Source organism: Heteronotia binoei, chromosome 14 (genome assembly GCF_032191835.1).
Source record: "Heteronotia binoei isolate CCM8104 ecotype False Entrance Well chromosome 14, APGP_CSIRO_Hbin_v1, whole genome shotgun sequence".
Lineage (NCBI taxonomy): Eukaryota > Metazoa > Chordata > Lepidosauria > Squamata > Gekkonidae > Heteronotia > Heteronotia binoei.
Window position 1 is genome coordinate 16,546,576 of NC_083236.1, and position 23,577 is coordinate 16,570,152.

Here is a 23,577-nt window from a genome sequence, read left to right on the forward strand (position 1 = left end):
GTACTTGCTCAGAGGTGGCCATAATAGGGTTCTCCAAAGCACTGGTTAAATTAGAGGCTGAGTTTTATATCTTGGATTGGTGGAAATGAAGAGGAAATATGCTTTTACATGCAGGCAAACGTACAACATGCATTTTGAGGACACACAGCCCCAGGGTCAGGGCCAGTGCCAGGCTTCTTGGTGCTCTAGGCTGACAGTCCCCTGCCCAACTATCTGCACTGCCACCCTTTCTCTCCTTCTTCTGAGGATCCAGGGCAAAAGCTGGGAAGGGATTGCCCCTTCCCTCCTGTGCAGTTTAAATTGTGCAGGAGGGCGCCTAGAAGCAGCCGCTGCCCTTCTTGCACCAGTGAAAGGGCCTGCTGATCAACTGATTGGCAGGACCTTTATATCACAGGTGGGAAGGGCAGCGACTGCTCCTGGGCACTCCCTCTTCCTCGCTCGCTCCTCCCGCCGCTGCCACCATGTGTGTGTGGGAGGGTGGCCCCAGCCCCTCTGGAGGTGGAGACTGTCGCAGCAGTGGGGGGGGGGGGGCGGAGTGAGTGAGCAAGAATGGGGGAGTGCCCAGAAGCAGCTGCTGCCCTTCCCATGTGTGATGTAAAGGCCCAGCTGATTGCGGGCCCTTTCACTGGTGTGAGAAGGGCAGCAGCTGCACCTGCGCAATTTGAATCTCCCAGGAGGGAAGCTCCTACCCTCCCAGCTTTTGACCTGTTGTGGTGGCTACTGATCATGTGTGGGGGGGTGTCCAATTCGGTGCCCCACCAAGGGCCACATCCTAGGCGACAGCCTAAGGTCGTCTAATGGGTATGCTGACACTGCCCAAGATGGAACTGTGACACGGCTGGCACTGATAGCATAAGAAGCACTTCTGCATCCAATTCTGTCCATGACCTCTTTTGGCCTCCCCCCCCTCCCCGTTTCCTCTTCCAGATGGAAGCTGCTCCAGGTTAAGGCTGCCATGCAAAGAGATGCATCAGGAGCCTACTCCAGGCTGCCCAGAAGGAGACCGCTGGATCCGCAGAAGGCAACGCCTGGCCCAGAAGAGCTCTGGTGCACTTGGCATCACCACAATGGCACAAGGATGTGTTGCTTAAAAAAAAAATCTTGTCAAGAACCTCATTTCAGGCCCCCCCCCCCCATTTCACTGCCCCAGCAGGACTGGAAGGCCCACCTTCCCCACTCAGTCTTGCTAAGGCCCACATCAGCGCAACATATTGTGCTAGGAAGCATCCCAGATACTGAAGGTCTGACATCCTGGCACAGGAAAGCCATTTAGATTCCTTGCCACCACTGCCGCCACTCTGTATCCTCCGGCCAGCCACCCCATTCCCTTTTAGGGCACTCCTGGGTGACTGGCCCTGCAGTGGTGTGGCCACATTGTGAAGGCAAAGCTGCCTCTGTGCTGCCACTTCTGCAACATTCTCCTGCATGCCAGCCAGGCTGAGTCAACTATTCAGCATTAGGAACACAGCTGCTGCTTAGAGAAGTCGGCCAGTGCAGGTGGAGTGAGTGTTCGGCTACAGGATGCACTTCTGCCTTTCCCGGCCTGTAGTTCTAACTAGCCTCGGATGATCAAGGTTGAGTACCCGCAGTGCCTCCACTCCCAGCCCGGGCTGTGCTGGGCTGGCAGTAGAAGCCTGGCTTTGGGAACAGAGGATGAGTCAGGACATTGCCAACTTCTGCCCAAAGACACGGGCAGAGCTGTGATTCCAACCTGGGCACCGCAGTTGCTTATTGTGCAAGAGCCAGTTTGGTGTAGTGGTGAAGTGTGCGGACTCTTATCTGGGAGAACCGGGTTTGATTCCCCACTCCTCCACTTGCAGCTGCTGGAACGGCCTTGGGTCAGCCATAGCTCTGGCAGAGGTTGTCCTTGAAAGGGCAGCTGCTGTGAGAGTCCTCTCAGTCCCACCCACCTCACAGGGTGTCTGTTGTGGGGGAGGAAGGGAAAGGAGATTGCGAGCCACTCTGAGATTCGGAGTGGAGGGCAGGATATAAATCCAATGTCGTTGTCTTCTTCAGGTCTGGCATCTGCTAGTATAGGAAGGGCCCTTCCTCCAGACTGCAATTAAAGGCACGCTCCAGAAAAGGATGTTAGCCATACCCCACCCCCCCACCCTCACCCCCTGGGGGCAGCCAAGGAGCACCTGGCTCTGAACACCCCACCTACATGCTCAGCTTGGGAGTCTGAAGAGGGTCCCAAGCAAGGGGAGGGGCCTGTTCCTGGCAGCCTCCGAGTGGAGAGTCTTGTGCAGAGGGGCTTTTATTCCCAAGGATGGAGACCTGCAGCTCCCCAGCTTTGGCAAGTGGCCTATTAAAAGCTCCCCAGAGGCCTCCCCCCTTCTCCAGTCCTGCCCAGCACCCCACGCTCCAGTGGAGGCCCTGGTAAGCCACCAGCCGAGGCCCCCTTCTTTTCCTCCTCCCTCATCTCTTTCCATATTGAACCACCGTGTAAGCAAACCAAAACGAAACCCATTAAAGCTGCTGAAGACACGGTTTGAGTGAGGTCTCTTTTATTGGGCAACGGACAACGTGGCAATCCCCTCTCCCTCTACAACACAACACAGGAGGCAGCTTGCTCCGCAGGGGGCTGCAGAGAGCTAACGGCTGAACGAGAGAAAGGGCGTTTCATATGCTGTCTGCGTTCTGATGGGAAAAGGCACACCGGTGGCCCCGCAAAGGCCAAGGGTGGACAGAGGTGACAGTAGCTAGCAGCATCGAAGGCTGAGGGAGAGACCAGCTCCCGCCCCAGAGAAGGAAAACGCTTGCACAGCCTCAGCTAGGAGTCCAGGGAGACTCTTGGGAGCAGGACAGGGGGTGCTGCCTGCAGGACTCGCTAACAGTGCAAGCAGAGACACTCTTCGTGCACATCCTCGTGTGCCACAGAAGCAGTACCCCAGGGCTGCTGGGGAGAGGGTTATTGTGCAGGCAATGTGCCTTTTGGCACCCTCATCCCACCTTCATCCTGCCTGCTTGGCAAGAGCCTGGAATGAGGCTGCAGAGTGGCCACACAGCAGAGCGCCCAAGAGGTCTCCTTAGAAGAAACGGCTGGATATGGAGTTACTATGGCACCCAAGGACCCAAAGCTGTCTTAAGTGGTCAGGCCTCCTCTGGGAGCTCAGCAGAGTTAACCACAGCCAGGCGATGAGTCAGCTTCCGGGGCCTTCATTGGTGGAGGTGGGGGAGCCCGAACCTGAAAGAAGGAAAGGCAGAGGTGGTGACATGGGTGGACGTGAGAAACAGGGCACAAGGTCAGTAGGGCAGGACTGGAAGAGATGGAACAGGAAGCTGCTCCTGTATTCTGCTGGTAGAGGCCAAATTAGCCTTTGCAGGGAGTTTCTTTCCTCTCCTTTTCTTCCTGAGGGAACAACCCCATAGAAGAAAAGGCCGAGAAACCCCCAGAAGGGCAAAGTTTCAGCAGCGTTTCCCTGCCCAGTCTTGTTCTGCTCAAGGCCAGACGAAATGCGATGGCAAACTCATGGCCCCCATGAGGACGCATCACCATTTTAAAGGGCCCTGATGGTCCAATACTGATTGGGACTACAGCATGAAGCTTTCCCTCCTGCTGCAGGTCCACGGCTCTTCAGACATTTGAAAAGGTGCTGGGGAGAGGGAGGCGGAGGAGAAAGCTCTGTGCCACAGACTGCCATGAGGACACCATCACCTTTACTTTGGCCCATGGATATGCGGTCTGCAAAATTGCTCTGGTAAAAAAAACCCAAAATACAGAGGAAAGAATCACATAACTGTGTGCAATGCCTGATCTGGCTGCATTTTCTCCAGCAGTGGTGAAAAGAATCAAAAAAGGATGCTCAGAAGCCTCCATTTTCCCATCTGTGGGGGATAAGTAAAGGAGTCCCCTGTGCAAGCACCAGTCGTCTCTGACTCTGGGGTGTCATATCACATTTTCATGGCAGACTTTTTACAGGGTGGTTTGCCATTGCCTTCTTCCAGTCATCTACACTTTCCCCCCAGCAAGCTGGGTACTCATTTTGCCAACCTTGGGAGGATGGAAGGCTGAATCAACCTTGAGCCGGCTACCTGAACCTGGCTTCCACTGGGATCAAACTCAGGTCATGAGCAGAGCTTGGACTGCAGTACTGCAGCTTATCACTCTGTGCCACAGGGCCCATCCCAAATCACAGGAAGGCACTGGCAACTCTGAGAACACTTCCTGCTGCAACACTCCACCCCCACTGGGGGCTCACCAAGCAGGGGCTTTTGCTGCAACTGGAACATCAGCCACACCACCTGCCTTTCAGATGCACAGCCTGGCTTAATGCGGGGTCTGAGCACCCAGGGGGCTGGAGTCACAGGGGTGGTTGGGCAAGATAGTTTTTATACAGATGAAGAGAGGGGCTACATCCTCACAAGGCTCACCAGGGATTCGTCCTTTCCCCTTTTCCTTCATGTGCAAAGCTGGTAATTAAAAAGAAATAAAATGCAGATGGCTCACCACACAAAGATCCAGGGCCCTCTGCAAACCTTCATCCCAAAATAAGAGGTGTGGTTCTAGGGAAAGTGCAGAGCATCTGGCGGAAGGATACTTCCCATCTGTACTGAGGTGTCACAGTGCAGAGGGATGACTTCATTGTTCAGCATAAAACGGGAGACTGAGCAAATTTTAGTCCAAATGCCACTCCCTCCCCCTATAAGCCGCGGCTGAGTGAACGGAAGTGTGTGGTTCATTCCCATGGCAGGGCAACTCTTCCTATGCCGTGGTCACGCAACCGTGTGATTTCAAAATGGGATAGAAGAACTATCTGCCTTCTGGGAACAGAGAGATAAACAGAATGGCAGACTAATTGCACTCAATGTCTACTTTAAGCCAATCTCATCTTTTTTGTGGGGAGGTAAATAATAATCCCCGATCATTGCCAGGGCACATTACCACTTACTCCCAAAGACATCTCTGTTCAAATTCAAATTCTAACGACAGTAAGGAGAATGGAAGGAAACACAGGTACATGTTGTCTCTATACAGTCCCTGGAGTTCCCTTCACCATCATGTCCTTTCCGTTTGCATCCGTTGCTTTGGCTCACAAAGAACTGCCCTGGTTTTATCCTTTTTCTCCAATGCAGGATTTACTGGAGACTGATAATGGGTGTCATGTCATGGCAAAAAGGGCCCAGTACTTTCTGGGCTGCGGCAAAACTTGTGTTTTCACCACCGTCATCTATATTTCCATGTCTTGTACAAAACAAGATCAAGCAAGATTGACTTGGTCATAAAATCCAGCAGTTGTTCATTTTCTCTTTTGGGGGGCCAAAATGCCAACAGGCACATTTTCTTCTCTAGTTGCTGCTTTCAATTTACAGCAATGATTTTAGATTTTTGGAAAAAAAGAAATGCCACAGTTTCTGTCTATCCCATATTAAACAATCCCTAAACTATGTCTATCCCATATTAAACTATTACGTCTATCCCATATTAAATAAACAAATAATAATAATTTCAACTGGTCAGAGTGGAGATCAACATCTAGCAGATTCTGGGATGTTTACATGTGAACACAAACACACAGACACACTTTTTCCAGCTTTAAAACACACTTTCCTGAGTACTGCAAAGGACACTAGCTACAGTGCTAAGGAAGTTTTTAGGCTATGTTTGAGGGGAAGCAGGAATCAAAGACTAGGAGTCATCCTATCCAAGCTAAAGATCCCCGTGGCGCAGAGTGGTAAAGCTGCAGTACTGCAGTCGGAGCCTCTGCTCACGACCTGAGTTCAATCCCAGCGAAAGCTGGTTCAGGTAGCAGATTCTGGGATGTTTACATGTGAACACAAACACACAGACACACTTTCCTGAGTACTGCAAGGGACACTAGCTATGGTGCTAAGGAAGTTTTTAGGCTATGTTCGAGGGGAAGCAGGAATCAAAGACTAGGAGCCATCCTATCCAAGCTAAAAAGCCCCGTGGCGCAGAGTGGTAAAGCTGCAGTACTGCAGTCGGAGCCCTCTGCTCACGACCTGAGTTCAATCCCAGCGAAAGCTGGTTCAGGTAGCCGGCTCCAGGTTGACTCAGCCTTCCATCTTTCCGAGGTCGGTCAAATGAGTCCCCAGCTTGTTGGGGGGGAAGTGTAAAAGACTGGGGAAGGCAATGGCAAACCACCCTGTAAAAAGTCTGTCGTGAAAACGTTGTGAAAACAACGTCACCCTAGAGTCGAAAACGACTGGTGCTTGCACAGGGGACTACCTTTACCATTTTTATCCAAGCTATATGGGGCAAGAACTTACTGGGCGAATACGAGGTGCATTTGGGTCAGGGGAACTGTGCCCACTGGCTGTGTTTCCTCGCCAGCCACCTAAAATACAAAACACATAAACACAGCAGTGCCTGAGCCCTCCTTCCAATGCCCTGCAAAGCACCCCCCAACCTTTTCAATTACAGATTTCACCATCCCACAGCAGCTCCAGTATACCCTGCCCTTAAATACGTGTTAACATACACATTCAGGGCCTCTGATTTCAATTGCACTGTATAGCACCTTTTGAGCCATGCAAGGGATCTGCAGCCCAGTCTCCCTCCCCTTGAGCACAGCCTGCCTGTTCCAGAGACCATCTTTTGAGGAATTAAGAGGGTTGACTTCAGGAGTTGTTTTGTAGAAAAATAGGTGGCGGAGCTCATTAACCTAACTTATTAACATATGCCCACCCCACCCCAAAGCAAGCTGATGCAAGAAATGTGAGCCCTGGGTGAGCGAGGCCTGCTTGGGGTGGCTAGAGATCCAGCTAGTCCAAGCAGGCCTCGCTCATCTGGGGCTCTCCTTGGCCCCTCCCCCCAGTCAAAAGGCCACCAAGCCACTCACTGCCCAAAATCACATAAGCGGAGAAAGGGTGGTGAGGGCTTCTCCAAGTTAATGAAGGCTGCTGGGGGCGTGGCAAAGCCTCTGGTGGCTGGCTGGCTGCTCACTCTCCTAATCCAGGAGATCCTACTATTCAATGGACAAGATAAGTGGGGAGGAAGAGGAGGAACCATCAGAAAGGTTCAGGAGCTGTGCTCCTGTGAGCTCCTGCTGAATCTGAGGCCTAGTTGACTTCTCCAGTTACTCACCACCAAGCAGCGCTTCTGCAGGAGATGCTACTGTCGGGTCAAGGACTGGAGGGGAGCCAGCTGGAGGCGAGGGGGAAGGCAAGTCCTGGAACAGAAACACAGGCTGCTCTCAAAGCCAGTGAAGGGAACTTCTGAGAAGCCTGCTGTTAGGAAGAATCCAGATAACTGTTCTCCTTCAGAGGATCACTGGGACTCTGAAGTAAGTTCTGCAGGTGAGGACCCTGATTCACTCCTCCAGCTCGCCAAATGGTAAGAAACTACCAACAACAGGAAGCTGACTTGTGGAACTCTCTTCTCTGCCAAGCCCAAGATATGATGGCCGCCCCAGAAGTGTTATCTTTTAGGAGATCGGTACTTGGGTCTGATGTTGTACAGGCTACTGTCCCTCTTTAAGCCCTTGTACTCATGGCTGATATGCCTTTTAATAGACCCCTGGCTCCCCAGAATTCTGGTACATGGTTTGACAAAAAGCTCAGGCTTATCAAAAGAGAACAGGAAGAAAGGAAAATAGATGGGGAGGGAGGAGGAAGAGAGAGGTGAAAAGAAAGCAACTTTAATTTTAAATGCATTCTCCAAGCCACTGGTTGGCTTGGCAAAGGATTTAAAGAGAGATACGCCTTCTCCAGGCCAGCTGATGGGGCGACAGGGGCTTCGAGAGTCAGTTTGGCCACCCCTGCACTATAGAGATCTCTTGGGAAAGCTGTGATGCACCATGATTGATAAAAGGCTGTTACGGCTCATGTAGCAATTTCATGCAGACTTCACAGCTCAGGTCTGCTGTGGCTATGGATGGTGCCCCAACGGAGTCATTTCACCTTAATGAAGAGCTTAGGCAGGGCTGCCTTTTGGCCCTATTTTTGTTCAATCTGTATATGAATGATCTTTTGCCTTTCTTTAATGAGCTTTGTCATTCCCCTTGTTTGGCCAATTGCAATACTCCAATTTTGCTTTACGCTAATGGTACCGCTCCGCTCTCGTGGACGAGATTTGCTCTGTAGAGGTCCTTAAAAACGTTTCTCTGAATAATGCCTTAAGGAAGGCCTGCAAATAAAGTGCCAGAAGGTGGTACCAGCAGAACGAGGGGGGTGGGGTCCTCCAGAATGGCACAAGGTGCGAATCAGAGAAACTGGTGACAATTGCCCCCCTGTCAGTTAGTGGAAAATTTAGCCTTAACCCAATCCATGGGCTAAGACCAGGTCTTCTCTTCAGCTTGGAATGGAGGAGGTTGGGGTGACATGGAAGGAGCACCGGAGTTGCACTCCACTTTTGAAGTGCTCTTGGGGGGAGAGATAAGGCTTGTCAAAGGCTTCACACTCAACAGTGGGGAGAGCATTAATGACCCCTGAGGTTAACAAGATGCTAGGTTCCTGACACCCGGCTCTCCCAGCAACCCAGACCAGGCTCTTCCCTAGTGGAGAGAAAGAAACAGGTTCCAGTTGGGACTCACCTGCTCAGCTCCCCTGGGAGCGCCCATGATTTCGTGCACCACCAAGGATGGGAAGACACCGACTCTCCCATTGAAGTCCCCTTTCCAGAAGCCATCGTCAATAGTCCCCTCCTCCCGGGGCAGCACTCGGATGATGGCTCCCTCTGGGAAGCTGAGCTCCTCCGGGCTCTGCCCCTCATAGTCATAGAGGGCCCGGACCAACCAGGCTGCAAATGGAGAGGGCACAGCCGAAGTTAAAATGCAGGAGTGCTTGAGACCACCCCACATCCTTCAGGCACAAGCACGGACAGCTGTTTCTAGTGGCAGATTCTGACCACGAGGCAAAGACATGGGCAGAAAAAGAAAACCCACTGGGGTTAGTTCTTCCAGCCTCCACGCACACGTAGCAGTTCTGCATTGTCACCAAGACGCACCTCCAGGCTCCAGCATGAGGTCTGTCAACTCCTTCTCCCTCTCTGAAGAGCTTTGCTTGTTGCCCCCATCTGGGACTACACAGGTTCTGCTCACGGAATCCAGAAAGAGGAGGTATTTCTCAGGGACGTAGCCAACCTGTCCTGTCCGGTTGCGTGCCTGAAAGCAGGTGAGAGAAGCCTTTAAAGAAGCTTGCAGGATTGCCATACTAAGACCAGCTGCCCAAACTCTGGGCATTTCTGGTCACCATATCTCAAAAAGGACATTGCAGAACTGAAAAAAGTACCAAAGAGGGCAACCAAGATGACTGGGGATTGGAATGCCTTCTCTATGAGGCAAGGCCGAAGAATCTAGGACTGTTTTCACACACAGCTCACCTCGCAGTCACAATCCTGTTCGCAGCGTCTGGTCGGATTTCCCACCATCTGCGCTGAAGTTACAGGAAATGCCGCGGCTTTTGCATAGCAAACGTAAACCGCTAAAACACAGTTTACGTTTGCTACGCAAAAGCCGCGGCACTTCCTGTAACTTCGGCGCAGATGGTGGGAAATCCGACAGACACTGCGGAGGGAACAGGATTGTGACTGCGAGGTAAGTTGTGTGCGAAAACAGGCTAGGACTTCTCAGTTTAAAACCAAGACAAGTAATGGGGGGTTATAAAATTATGCACCGGGTGGAGAGCTGACAAAGAGAATTTTTTTTCTCCCTTTCCCTAATACTAGAACTCAAAGGCAATCCTATGAAGCTGAGGGGCAGTAGATTCAGGATGGACAAAAGGAAATACATCTTTACACAGTGAGTGCTACCAGAGGACACACAGCCCCAGGGTCAGGGCCAGTGCCAGGCTTCATGGCGCTCTAGGCTGACAGTCCCCTGCCCAACTTTCTGCCCTGCCACCCTTTCTCTCCTCCTTCTGAGGATCCAGGGCAAAAGCTGGGAAGGAAGGGATTGCCCCTTCCCTCCTGTGCAGTTTAAATTGTGCAGGAGGGCGCCCAGAAGCAGCCGCTGCCCTTCTTGAACCAGTGAAAGGGCCCGCCGATCAACTGATTGGCAGGACCTTTATATCACAGGTGGGAAGGGCAGCGACTGCAATTGCACTGAGTCACAGTGCCACAGGCATAAACTGCTTTAAAGGGGAATTAGATAGATCCATGGAGGACAGGCATATCAGTGACTACTAGTCACAGTGACTGAGGGGAACCTCACATTCACATGAAGTCAGCTTCTGAATCCCAGTGCCTGAAGGCAACATCATGGCAAGGCCATGCCATCTCCACGTTCTGTTGTTTGCCATCCAGCGGAACTGGTTGGCCACTGTGTGAGACATGAGGTTGGCCTAGATGGACCACAGGTCTGATCCAGCAAGGCTCTTCTGATATTATTAGGGGAAGGCATCAGCCTCTATGTCCTGTTGTTGGCCCTCCAGAGGAACTGGTTGGCCATTGTGTGAGACAGGAGGCTGGACTAGATGGACCACTGCTCTGATCCAGCAGGGCTCTTATTGTGTTCTTAAACGGTCCGACTGCAAGGAGCCAAGTGACTCCTGAGGTTCCTGAACTACATGTTCTCTCTGGTCCAGACTATGTGGACGTTCAGTTTGCTCCTTACCATGAACGCCACTGCCAAAGATGGGACCAAACATCTGCCACGAGCCTTGTAGTCCTCAAGATGCCATCATGGGGCCATCTAGTTTGTGTCAGCACAGAACGGGGCTTTCCAGCATGGTTCCTGGAGTCCCACTATAGAGAGAAAGCAGGTTCAGCTTCCTTGCACTAACCTTGACCCATTCCTCCACGTCACCATCTTCTATGACCTCCAGCTCCTCTCCCTGGACAATGGTCAGCTCATCAGACTGGCAGGCCTGTTGGGCAAGAAGGCACACCACACAGCCAGTCATATCACAAGGTCAGCAAAGCTCCTTCCTCCCACAACCATCCCAGAACTGCCCCTGCTAGAGGGCAGCTAAACTGTGAAATCACCAGGGCTGAGCAGCTCAAAGAGATCCTCTGGTATTCTGATCTTCCCAACCACAAAGCAGGGGGAGTCTCCAAGTAAGGGGTGCAAGTGAGTGCTGGTGTGTGTGGAGGAAGGCTGGGGTAGGAATAAGCGTGTGACTCCCAAGAAGGATGAGGAAACCACTGCCTCTGGTTCCTGCCTCTCTTGAAATCAAGGCATTTGCTGACCACGCTTGAGGGGCCATACCCTAAAATTCTGAATCCTCCTTCAGCCTCTGGAACCACCCAGAGACTGTATCGGTGCTTCAGAACCATCAGCTGCTATGCAAAAGACACACTACAAGAAGCAGTTCAGGTCCAGGAAAAGAGATGAACCGTTACCTGGTATGGGAAGAACACTCTGCAGGACGAAGGGTAGGTGCGAGTCACACCCGGGCTTGGCCGCATGTCCTCAAACAGTTCTGTACTGTCATCATAATCTTCAAACTCAGCTGGGTCGAATTCCTCTGCCTGGAGAAAAGTCCTAAATTATTTCTGGGGCATGCACCCTCTGGAGGGCGAAGTGGCAGAGCAGACAAAAAACTCAGCTTCAATCCAAAAAGGAACAAGGCTGCTGGGGCACGAGAGAGCAAAAATGGCAGGTCCTGGATAAAGATTCCCCCCTGAGTCTTGTATCCCTGAAGCAGGACTGGTGTCTTCCAAACAGATACTTCCTGCTTGGGCTCAGAGAAAGAAGGCAGGTTCAAGCATTCCTGGCAGTGTGTGTTCAGGAGACTGCTTGTACTCTGGCAACGGTCTCCCCACTTCCCATGAGCAACAATGTGAGCTTCTGGTGTGAACACTGAGACTTCAAGACAAGGCACAGACCCTTAAAAGTCCCTGCACACAAAGATGCCTTTTAGACAGACTTCCACCCATGTGGGAGCTGCTGAGAGCTGGTCCCATGTGGGGGTATCCAAATGACAAACCCACATGAGAAAGAGCTCAGAGTATGGTTCTGAGATCAACCTCTGCCTGTGTGATTAACAACCCTGAGTCAAACCTCCAGCTTCATGGGGACAATGTATTTGTTTCAACAATTTATGTCCCATGTTCTGTGTGTACCTAGAGTACTGTGTTCAGTTTTGGGCATCACAATTTAAGGATACAGACAAGCTGGAACATGTCCAGAGGAGGGCAACAAAGATGGTGAAGGGTCTGGAGACTAAGTGCTATGAGGCAAGGCTGAAGGAGCTGGGTATGTTTAGCCTGGAGAGGAGATGACTGAGAGGTGATACGATCACCATCTTCAAGAACTTGGAAGGGCTGGCATATAGAGGATGGTGCAGAGTTGTTTTCTGTTGCCTCAGAAGGGCAGACCAGAACTAACAGGTTGAAATTAAATCAAGAGTTTTCAGCTCAACATTTAGAAGAACCTCCTGACTGCTAGAGCGGTTCCTCAGTGGAACAGGCTTCCTCAGGAGGTGGTGGGCTCTCCTTCTTTGGAGGTTTTTAAGGAGAGGCTAGATGGTCATCTGACAGCAATGCTGATTCTGTGATCTTGGACAGATCATAAGAAGGAGGGCACGAACGGTTGCATCAGTTCTCAGTTCTCATGGCTTTTTCTTACACTCCCAGGGAAATGCTAATTGTCACTTTGGAGTCAGGAAGCATTTTTTCTCCAGGTCAGTTTGGCCAGGAATTCTGGAGGTTTCCTGTCATCTTCTGGGCATGGAATAGGGGTCACTGAGTGTGTAGGGAGGTATTTGTGAGTTTCCTGCATTGTGCATACGGTTGGACTAGATGACCCTGGAGGACCCTTCCAACTCTATGATTCTATGAACCCAACTGATGCACAGGAGAACAATGCCCACGCAGTATGAGTCACTGCTCATTTCTTCAGAAGTTCATCCCCTGCCACAAAGTTTGTCAGTCTTGAAGGTGCTACTGGACTCTTACTCTTTTTTACTGCTACAGACAGACTAACACGGCTACCCATCTTGATCTATGAATACTGTTGCTACCTGCTTTGAGCCTTGTTGCACAGGGAGGGCAGGCTATACACCTAAGAAATAAGTAAGTAATAAATTCAGCTCTCCCTTAGGAAATATAATTGAAACTGATTTTAAAAATTCGTCTAGAGGGATGCTTCTCAGTTGAAGGACGGTAAACGCTGACAGACTCCAGAACGAATGATTTAAGAGACAAAGTTTATTAAAGGTAAAGGCATTCATGATATTTAGATAAAAATATGGAGCAGAGGTCCATCAGTGGCTATTAGCCACTGTGTGTGTGTGTGTGTGTATATATATATAAAAATTTTTTGCCACTGTGTGACACAGAGTGTTGGACTGGATGGGCCATTGGCCTGATCTAACATGGCTTCTCTTATGTTCTTATGTGACACAGAGTGTTGGACTGGATGGGCCATTGGTCTGATCCAACATGGCTTCTCTGAGTGTTGGACTGGATGGGCCATTGGCCTGATCCAACATGGCTTCTCTTATGTTCTTATGTGACACAGAGTGTTGGACTGGATGGGCCATTGGCCTGATCTAACATGGCTTCTCTTATGTTCTTATGTGACACAGAGTGTTGGACTGGATGGGCCATTGGCCTGATCCAACATGGCTTCTCTTATGTTCTTATGTGACACAGAGTGTTGGACTGGATGGGCCATTGGCCTGATCCAACATGGCTTCTCTTATGTTCTTATGTGACACAGAGTGTTGGACTGGATGGGCCATTGGCCTGATCCAACATGGCTTCTCTTATGTTCTTATGTGACACAGAGTGTTGGACTGGATGGGCCATTGGCCTGATCCAACATGGCTTCTCTTATGTTCTTATGTGACACAGAGTGTTGGACTGGATGGGCCACTGGCCTGATCCAACATGGCTTCTCTTATGTTCTTATGTGACACAGAGTGTTGGACTGGATGGGCCACTGGCCTGATCCAACATGGCTTCTCTTATGTTCTTATGTGACACAGAGTGTTGGACTGGATGGGCCATTGGCCTGATCTAAGATGGCTTCTCTTATGTTCTTATGAGCATGCACACTAAAGCTTATACTTTGAATAAAACCTTGTTGGTCTTAAAGATGTCACTTCATTCTGCTACTTCAGACCAACACTGCTACCCACCTGAATATAAGTTCACTCCAAGATACTAACCCCATAAAACCCGCATGGACATAGCTTTTAAAAACAAGCATATTTTTTCCCCTTTTAAAATACTAATGGAAAAGAAGGGAACCTGCTTTTGAACAGCACAACAGAAAGGGGATTCAGGGGTTATATGCTCTCTCCCCTGCACAACCCCAAGGCAATCTGAGGCTGCACAAACATGCAGTTTGCAGTCTATGGATGAAATGAGACTTGCGATCTTCATATAATCTGTTTGAGCCTCCCTTTCACAAAGTTCTCAGAGGGTCAAGGCAGAAACTATGTATGACAAAGGCATAAAACATCATTTAAAAACAGAATAAGACCAGTCGCAAACAAGTGTAGCAGAAGATGGTGCAAAAACCAGTAGCACCACTATCTTACAGGAGAAGGGGAGGGAGTGGGACGTGTTCTCCCTCTGATCTGTGTGAACACAGAGAATATGAAGAAGAAGTGGGGAACATGTTAATGTCTGATGGTCTGTGGGGTTTGAAATACCATCTAAATGGGGGGAAACATGCCCTACTTGAGACAGTCCTGAGAAGAAGACAAACAACTGAGGAGGGACCAAAGTAGTCCAAATCCCTCTGCTTCCACTTGAGCAGAACAGGGAGATTTCCACTTGTGGGCTGCTGCTCTCAGAAGTCACAGGATGAGACACCTCTTACCGTCGGAGTGGAGCCCCTCTCAGATCGGCGTGCTTCACTGAGCCGCCGCTCTTGCTCAATTTCATCCAAGACTTGCCCCATGGCACTGGCCAGCCAGGTGTCTACATCCAAGCCAGCCTGCCGCAGCAGCAGCAGCCGAGCCTCTGCCTTCACCTTGCTGATCTGAAACAGAGAAGAAGAGCTTGGGTGGCCACTCACAGCAATTCCTTCGTCATACAACTGGCACCCGAAAAACAGCAGGTTTGGCCTGCTGCCAAGGAAAGATACTGAGTGGCATTTGGAAGCCGAGAATCATCACCTTCATGACACCCACAATCCCTTTTGCTGTGGGACCAGGGACACACCAGCACTGCCACAATACACAAGGACATTCTACACATCCACCATTGGATACAGTCATCCTTTTCTCTTTCCTTTGTACTCTCAGGCCAAATAAGGTTTCCTTGCCATTCTCTTTCTCTTTAGTCACAGCTTGACAATTATCACACTTAAAAGACATAAACTGAGACATTCGACTGAGGGAGCCCTGAAATCGAGAGGGTGGAGGTGCCACGCAGAGAGATGCATCAGGAGCCTCCTGAAGACGATGATCTGGATGTCAGGAGAGCTTGTCCATTCCTGTTGCTGCTCTAGACATGAGGTGGCAAAATAGACTGCAAGGGAGAGATCCTATTTTTCAATCTCTTACTTGGAAGTGGGAAAAAATGTAAAGCGGGGGGCGGGGGGGCAGGAGAGAGACATATACAACACCCAATAACCTGGGCTAGAGCCTTTGTCCCCGATATGCTAATCTTATTTGCAAACAGCTTTAACCTGGGGAACATCAAAACACAACCCTCCTCAGCTTCGTTTCCCACATCTAGATTAGATAAACCACCTAAGACAATGTCGGGTTAAAATGGATAGAAGGAGGTACTTCTTCACCCAAAGGGTGATTAACATGTGGAATCCACTGCCACAGGAGGTGGTGGCGGCTATAAGCATAGCCAGCTTCAAGAGGGAGTTATATAAAAATATGGAGCAGAGGTCCATCAATGGCTATTAGCCACAGTGTGTGTGTGTGTGTATATATTTTTGGCCACTGTGTGACACAGAGTGTTGGACTGGATGGGTCAATGGCCTGATTCAACATGGCTTCTCTTATGTTCTTACGTATATCATAAACAATGCAGAAAGTGGAATTACAAACGGAGAAAACAATGAAGTAAAAGCAAGATAATACCTACAACAAGCATCTCCAACCAATGTTCCCTCTAAGCTGTGGAGTCTTGAGAGCAAAAATTCTGCTTTGTGAGCTACCAGCATTAAAATTGTGAGCTACTGCATAAATTAGTTTGCTCTGGTGCCATTTTTCTTAAGACAAAAATGTGGGAGCTGGAGGCTAAAAAACTGTGAGCTAACTCACACTAATTCAGCTTAGATGGAACACTGTCCCCAACCTTTGTGAGCCTGTTGGCACCACTGGAATTCTGACACAGGGTGGTGGGCACAACCATAAAATGGATGCTGCAGGAGGTGGACACATACACACAGAGGGAGCCCAAGCGCAGGGGAGAAGGGGGTAATTTTTTCAAAAGGGCCAGAAGGGCTGGGAAAGGGGGTGAGATAGAATAAAACCAGTGCTATGGTGGCAGCTGTCAGTGAAATGTTATTTTAATCTGCCCAGCTAATAAGATCTCCAATGGCCAATCAGAATCCCTGCTGGGCACAAGCAACACCTGGACCCACCCATTTTCTAAGAACACTTGGTGGTGGTGTCACACTGCAGACCTGACTAATCATTGCAGTAGGCTACAAACCTGTTCCGTTATAAAGGTGCCCTTCTCAATGGTTTGATTCAACTATAGTTCCAACCCCTTATTAGAAATCCCCTCCAGAACATTTTTGTTCTATGCATTCTGTGAAATGCTGGAGAAATGGGGACTTTCCCAGCCTCCTAAAGCTAGCCGTTTCATAAGGTGGGAGCCAAGTACAGTGAATGGGCACAGACAGGCAGTTGCTGATTTGCAGGGTGACACCTTCAGAAATCCTTGCCTGGATGAGTGAAGCTCAGATAATGCAGCATAGCAGGTGAGAAGGTCCTGAAGGTCTGTGGTCCAAGGCCACATGATAAACCACTCCCTTGAATTGAGCCTGGTAACTGATGGTTAACCAATGGAGTGACTGCACAGTGGGTCTGACATGCGTGTTCCACCTGGCAATGGACAGTAACTGGGCTGCGACATTTTGTATCAACTAGAGTTCCTGAGTTGACTTTAAGGGGAGACTCATGCAGAGTGCAATACAACAGCTTAAGCCTTGTGCCAGATCAGCCAGATAGAAGGCCATCTTCTGGGTTAAAGAAAATGGAAGAAGGCTGGGTTCAATACGACCCTTGCACTCTTAACTGAGTCAGCAAGGATTAGCTGAATCCCATCACATGTGGGAAGTACAATGTCTTTCAAGACATCAGCTTTTGCATGTAGCATTAGAGCTCTCTCCATTATCTTGCAGAGGAAGAGTAAACTGGGGACTGGGTGGTAACTGGCCACATCATTCTTCTCGTGATGCTTTTTAAAGTTGTAGATCAGGGGTGTCAAACATGCAGTTTGGGGGCTGATTCAGGCCCCTGGAGGACTTCTATCAGACCCCCGAGCAACTGGCTGTCATCTGTTTCCTTCTCCCTATATCTTGCTTCCTTCTGTATCACAGCTTGCTTTGCAAGGCTTGCTGAATCGCACAGGAGCTACACAGCAAAACCTGTTTTCTCCATTGGCTGAGGCTCCTCCCTTGGGGAGGAAGGGAAGGAGGCAGAGTTTGCTTTGCCAGGCTCTTTCAATTGCACAGCAGAGCTACTGAGCCAAGCCTCTCTTCCTTCTATTGGCTGTGGCTCCCCCCAAGTCCCCTGGGGAGGGAAGAAAAGAGCCAGAGCTTCCTTTGCCCAGTTCCCTGGTTCCCATGGGAGAAATACAAAGAAAGCATCTTTAAGACCAGAGTGCTAACATTTTAAGCATGTTTTAACTATTAAAAAATATATGTTTGTGTTCTTTATAAAATGTATATCTCTGTTACCTAATCTTAAATAGGTACACACATGGCCCGGCCTGACATGGCTCGGCCCAACCCGACATGACCCGGCCCAACAAGGTCTCATTTATGTCAGATCCGGCCCTCATAACAAACAAGTTTGACACCCCTGTTGTAGATGAACAACAGACCAGCAAAAATGCAAGCAGACCCACCTCTGCCTTCCGGATATTTTCCTTCACGTCTTCCATCCTTTTCTCCACACTGGACATCTCTGCCTCATTGACCTGCTGCCTTCGGGTCTCCATTCTCTGCAGAACCTATAACCTCACAAATACACCCAACATGGATTCAGGCAATAGGACTGCAAACCTCAACTGACTGATCGACTGATTGAGGGTATTTTTCTTCCTGCTCTTCTCCCCAATGGGGACATGACAAAATGCCTCCCTTATTGGAATTCACTTTTTAAAAGGGGCTATTTTATGGGGGAGGGAGTCAGCTTACAGCCCACTTACAGCAGAATGCTCTCTCTCTCCTCCCCCACACTTAACCACAGAGAAGGGAATTACTTGCTAGAAAGGCAGGATGAAAACAGGAAGTTCCAGACATACTTTGGGGCTTTTCTTCCCAGACCACTCTAGGAAAAAGGTAACCAGTTTCTGGGCAGGATGGAAAGGTTTGGGAGATATTCCACAGCGAGAGAAAATGTGGAGAGTGCTGAGCCCTCAAGGACAGCAGACCTCTGGCTAGGCTGGGCTATATGGTGGCCATTTTGAGAGACCAGGCAGCCTGTTGGGAAGCTGCAGATCTCTCTGGCAATGTAAAGAACAGACCTAACTTGCAATTTTGTAAGACTTATTATGCCTACTCTGCTTGAAACAAGTAGCTGGAGTGTGCGTTAGAGAAGGGAAAGAAGGAATTCATTTATTCCAAATTTCTTTTGTTTCTGTTTTGGTGATCAGGTGCTGGGTTAAGGGTGTATATGCAGCCTTTTTCTTTCCAATAAATATTATTACCTTTTGAATCTGGCAGTGTTCTCTGGGCCACATAGTTCCCCAATTGCCTTGGACCAAACTACATTAAGAGGGCAGTCCCAAGAAGGGAGAAAGGCAAGCAGCCAGGGCACGGGTGCCAGTCCTCCAGGAGCCCCCTAAAGAAGGAATTTGGTCCCTGTATTAACCAGGCACTGGATAACAGGGGACCAAAGGAGCCTCAGGTTGAGAAGGGAGTCAAAAATCTGTCCCCTCTTGGCAGGAAGACCCCAAAAGGATAGCGGTGGCAGTGATACCCTAAGTGACAGGAAGTGGAATAGCTCCCCCCAGGAGTTGGCAACTCAACAGAGGGGATGGGCAGAACTAGATCTGCAAGGAAAAGCAGAAAGGTTCCGCCACAGGACTCAAAGCTGCTTACAAAAAACCCACACCAACAAAAGTTAAACAAACAGGAAAAGCTCACACCCAAAGGCTCAGGGCATGTGCTTTCAACACTCAGTGGTTCTGGCCTAAACTTGCTTATTTTTAACTGACTGGCAACATTTTGTCTTTCCCTTCAAGTTCTCTGGTGAGCTTTGAAACCGGGAGCTCTTTTGTATTATCTGTTTCAGTGAACTTGTCATTTGACAGAACATACAAACACGCTAAGCTGTGTTATACTGAATCAGACTCTTGGTCCAGCAAGGTCAGGGTGGTCTACTCAAGACTGCCAGCGGCTCTTCAGGCAGAGGTCTTTCACAGCACCAACCGCTTGGTCCTTTTAACTGGAAATGTCGGGATTGAACCTGGGACCTTCCGCGCGTTGGGCAGATGCTCTACCACTGAGCCACAGCTCCTTCCCAAAACCAAGCTGGAGTAACGGTGGCAGTAGCCTCAGTTTCCATGCCCAGACTCAGAAAAGATTCTTGGGGATTCTGCTGCAGCTCCTTACCTCAAGGGGGCCTGCTCAGTAGCTGACAGATGGCCATGTGTGCTTGGAGGGACCACAGCCATCCTGCTAGGGAAAGGTTCTATCATGGGGTGTCAAAGTGCCATTGCTGAGAAGTTTCCATGGAAAGGCAGTGCACAAATTGCAGACACACACTCCCATATGGAAAGTGCTCCTGGCGATACAGAGTGCTCAGCTCACCTGCTCACTGACAGTCTGGATCTTAAAATCTTTGGCTGCCCGACTGGCCCAGCGTCGGGCTTCCTTTTCCAGCCCACTGTCATCCAAGAGAGAAATCTGGGGAAAGAAGCAAAAGTGAGGTGAACAGGCCCACCTGGAAACACCTGAGTTCCCCTCGCTGTCATGGGAAGGAGCAAGGCCATGTGGAATTTTTATTGTGAACAGGGAGTGTTTTCAAGAATTCCTCCAACGCACACACCTCCTCTTTCCCCCCTGCCCAGGAGCCAGCAAGGTCATTTACCGACTGCCACCTCTCTGGTTCTGGGGCTCATCTGGGGAGGGCCCAGAGCACACTCCCTGCCAGCACCTCTTTCTTCTGCCAGCGAGCGCCCTGGAGTAAGGCTGATAAGGTGCAAAGGACCCAGACAGACTGAACAGAAAAGACTAATTTATGGACCAAACACTGTGACAACTGACTAGACAGGAGAATTAAGTATGCCAAAACACACACAATGAAAAACTCCCTCGGAAAGGAACTGGCTGGGAAAAAAAATAATACTCCCTAATGTGACTGTCTTATGAGAGTTCTGTCTCTTTCAACTGCTGATCCTCTTTAGGTCAAATTTTAAAAAGGTAAAGGTAAAGGTAGTCCCCTGTGCTAGCACCAGTCGTTGCACAACGTTTTCACGGCAGACTTTTTACAAGGTGGTTTGCTATTGCCTTCCCCAGTCTTTTACATTTCCCCCCACAGCAAGCTGGGTACTCATCTTACTGACCTCGGAAGGATGGAAGGCTGAGTCAACCTGAGCTGGCTATCTGAACCCAGCTTCCGCTAGGATTGAACTCAGGTCGTGAGCAGAGAGTTCGGACTGCAGTACTGCAGCTTTACCACTCTGCGCCACGGGGCTCTTAATAGGTCAAATTTATCCCTCCACAATTTTTATTGTGAACAGGGAGCAGCCTGAGGAGAGCAAGGATTTTTTTTTGGGGGGGGGGGAACTCAGTGGAATATATAATAATAATAATAATAATATTTTATTTATATCCCGCCCTCCCCGCCGAAGCAGGCTCAGGGTGGCTAACAACATTTCATACAATAAGTTATCCAATGGGTATTAAAAACAACATTAATCTTAAAACATTCTAGTTATAAGTTAAAAAATCAACATTTCTGGTGCTATTCTATCAGCAAATATGATGGCGAAGTCACTTTAAGCGAATCCATCGATCATTCAATCAGCAAAGGCCATCTTAAAAAGGATGGTCTTGCAGGCCCTGTGGAACTGTTCAAGGCTCCGCAGGGCCCGCACTTCTTCCGGGAGCTGGTTCCAAAGGTGTGGCGCTGCAATAGAGAAGGCCTGTGTACGAGTATTTTGGAGTTTTGCCTCCTTTGGCCTGGGGATAGTCAGCTGGTTCTTCCCCGCTGACCTCAGTGCTCTCTGGGGTTCATATGGGGAGAGACGGTCCCTTAGGTAGACAGGTCCTCGGCCATATAGGGCTTTAAAGGTAATAACCAGCACTTTGTAATGAACCCGGTATATAACTGGCAGCCAGTGCAGTCCGCGCAGGCCCGGCCGTATGTGCTCCCACTTTGGGAGCCCTAATAACAACCTAGCCGCCGCGTTCTGCACCAGCTGCAGCTTCTGGGTTCGGCACAGAGGCAGCCCCATGTAGAGGGCATTACAGTAGTCCAATCTTGAGGTGACCGTTGCATGAATCACTGTTGCTAGGTCCCGGTGCTCTAGGAAGGGGGCCAACTGCCGTGACCGCTTCAGATGAAAAAACGCCGACTTGGCAGTGGCCGCTATCTGGGCCTCCTTTGATAATGAAGGCTCCAGTAGGACCCCCAAGCTCTTGACTCGGTGCGCCGCTTTCAGCGGTACACCGTCAAAAACCGGGAGAGGAATTTCCCTCCTCAGAGTGCCGTGACCCATGCAAAGGACCTCTGTCTTATATAATATAATATCATACAGTCCACTCTCCAAAAGGGAAGTTATCTTTGTAGTTTAAAGATCAGTTGTGATCCCAGGAGATCCTTAGGCCCCACCTGGAACAGGTTTACAACATTCCTGCTGCCCAACTTCAGAGAGAGAACAGCCTCCCTTCCTGTGTTGGATCTTATATGCCCTCTTGCAAGGCTTTGCCTCCTCTACAGTGATTGACTTGTTTGTTCCCTCCAACTCCACCAGGCTTGGTTCCAAAACTGAGGAGGTTTCTGGGACACACAGACCCAGAGGGAAAATTTGCATCCAGGAAAAGGGATTACAAGGGTTGCCAGCAATGTGTGTGTAGGGAGGGGGAGAGACACCAGAAACTGGTGTAATGGGACACTGCGACACCATTCCCAGGTACATATCCAGGAGTGATGCCATGGCATTGCACAGTTACACTCGAATCCAGTAGCACCTTAGAGCCCAACAAGATTTTCAAGGCATAAGCTTTTGAGATTTAAAGCTCCATTTATCAGATACTATCTTCATGGTGTTGCGTGATATTCTAGGAATTCCCCAACTCTCTATGGTTTATATCATAGAGATACGGGGAATTCCTGGAGCATTGTGTGACACTGTGATCAATCCCCCCACTTTGCTCCTGCTGCTCCATGGTCTCCTTAGGAGCTACTCTGATGGACCATCTGATGGTGCCTGGGTTTTTTTTTTTTGGCCACTGTGTGACACAGAAACTGGACGGGCCTTTGGCCTGATCCAACAAGGCTTCTCTTATGTTCTTACCTTCAGGCCCAGTCACCCTTGGGCCTAGGAAATGGAACACAGTGAGCCCGCTTGCGAAGAAGGCGGAATAAAAGTCCAACAAATAAATAGCCAGTAGCACAGGGACCCAGATTCATGACAGGGATAGGAATGCTGCACACAGATTCTCCAAACATTAATGACTCCCCCTTCCCCACTCCCTTCAACCAGGCTAAGTTGGCTCCACTGCTGCCCTTCCCTTACCACCTGCTCCGTTCCGTCTGGCTGAAAGGGCTGGGCAGCCGTTGGTGAGAAGGCAGCATTATCCTGGAGGAACAGGAGGAGATTCTGCTCCCGGCACACCTGGAAGGACAACCAGGAGAGGACAAACTGAACAGAGCCAGAAGAAGAAGATGATGATATTGGATTTATATCCCACCCTCCACTCCGAAGAATCTCAGAGCGGCTCACAATCTCCTTTACCTTCCCCACCCCCAACAGACACCCTGTGAGGTGGGTGGGGCTGGAGAAGGCTCTCAGAGCAGCTGCCCTTTCAAGGACAACCTCTGCCAGAGCTATGGCTGACCCAAGGCCATTCCAGCAGGTGTAAGTGGAGGAGTGAGGAATCAAACCCGGTTCTCCCTGATAAGAGTCCGCACACTTAACCACTACACCAGGCTGGCTCTACACCAGAGGGACACAATTCAAGGGAAAGGATTCACTGGCGTGCTGATGGCCTGCCCTTGCTGAACAATGCATCACAGAGAGAGATGCCAAACGCTAAACCATGGGAAAAGAAACAAATTTTGCTGTAATAGCATCCCAAATAACTTAATTTGAAGAAATCATAATGTGCAATAAAATGTATTATTTTTCAAACAGCATACAGTGTAGCCAAATTTTTGCTATTGAAGTAAAATGCTAAGCCACGGCAGCTAAAGGAGCATTTTTCTCCCTCTGGGCAGGCCTCTGAGATTGTTGTAAAGGCAGCCAGCTGCTCCAGGTCTCTTGATGCTTCCTCTCCTTTTGTCTTTGGGGGCTCCTCCAGCAATGCCAGACCAGCTGAGGAAGGCACTGCCCCCACACACCAGCCTTTCTGTGTT

General features: G+C 49.7%; 1 protein-coding gene across 2 annotated transcripts in view; it reads right to left on the reverse strand.

Moving 5' to 3' along the window:
- Window positions 1-2,490: 2,490 nt before the first annotated feature.
- Window positions 2,491-23,577, reverse strand: part of FCHSD1 (FCH and double SH3 domains 1) — a 40,715-nt gene continuing 19,628 nt past the window's right edge. For both annotated transcript variants that reach the window (XM_060254090.1, XM_060254091.1), the window contains 11 exons: window positions 22,739-22,837; window positions 19,806-19,901; window positions 17,897-18,001; window positions 14,676-14,837; window positions 11,243-11,371; window positions 10,684-10,767; window positions 8,909-9,065; window positions 8,496-8,701; window positions 7,049-7,133; window positions 6,232-6,299; window positions 2,491-3,187 (listed from right to left, as the gene is read on the reverse strand). In XM_060254090.1, coding sequence (XP_060110073.1) covers window positions 3,122-3,187; window positions 6,232-6,299; window positions 7,049-7,133; window positions 8,496-8,701; window positions 8,909-9,065; window positions 10,684-10,767; window positions 11,243-11,371; window positions 14,676-14,837; window positions 17,897-18,001; window positions 19,806-19,901; window positions 22,739-22,837 — 1,257 coding nt within the window. In that variant the 3' untranslated portion in view covers window positions 2,491-3,121. The remainder of the gene's footprint in view (window positions 3,188-6,231; window positions 6,300-7,048; window positions 7,134-8,495; window positions 8,702-8,908; window positions 9,066-10,683; window positions 10,768-11,242; window positions 11,372-14,675; window positions 14,838-17,896; window positions 18,002-19,805; window positions 19,902-22,738; window positions 22,838-23,577) is intronic.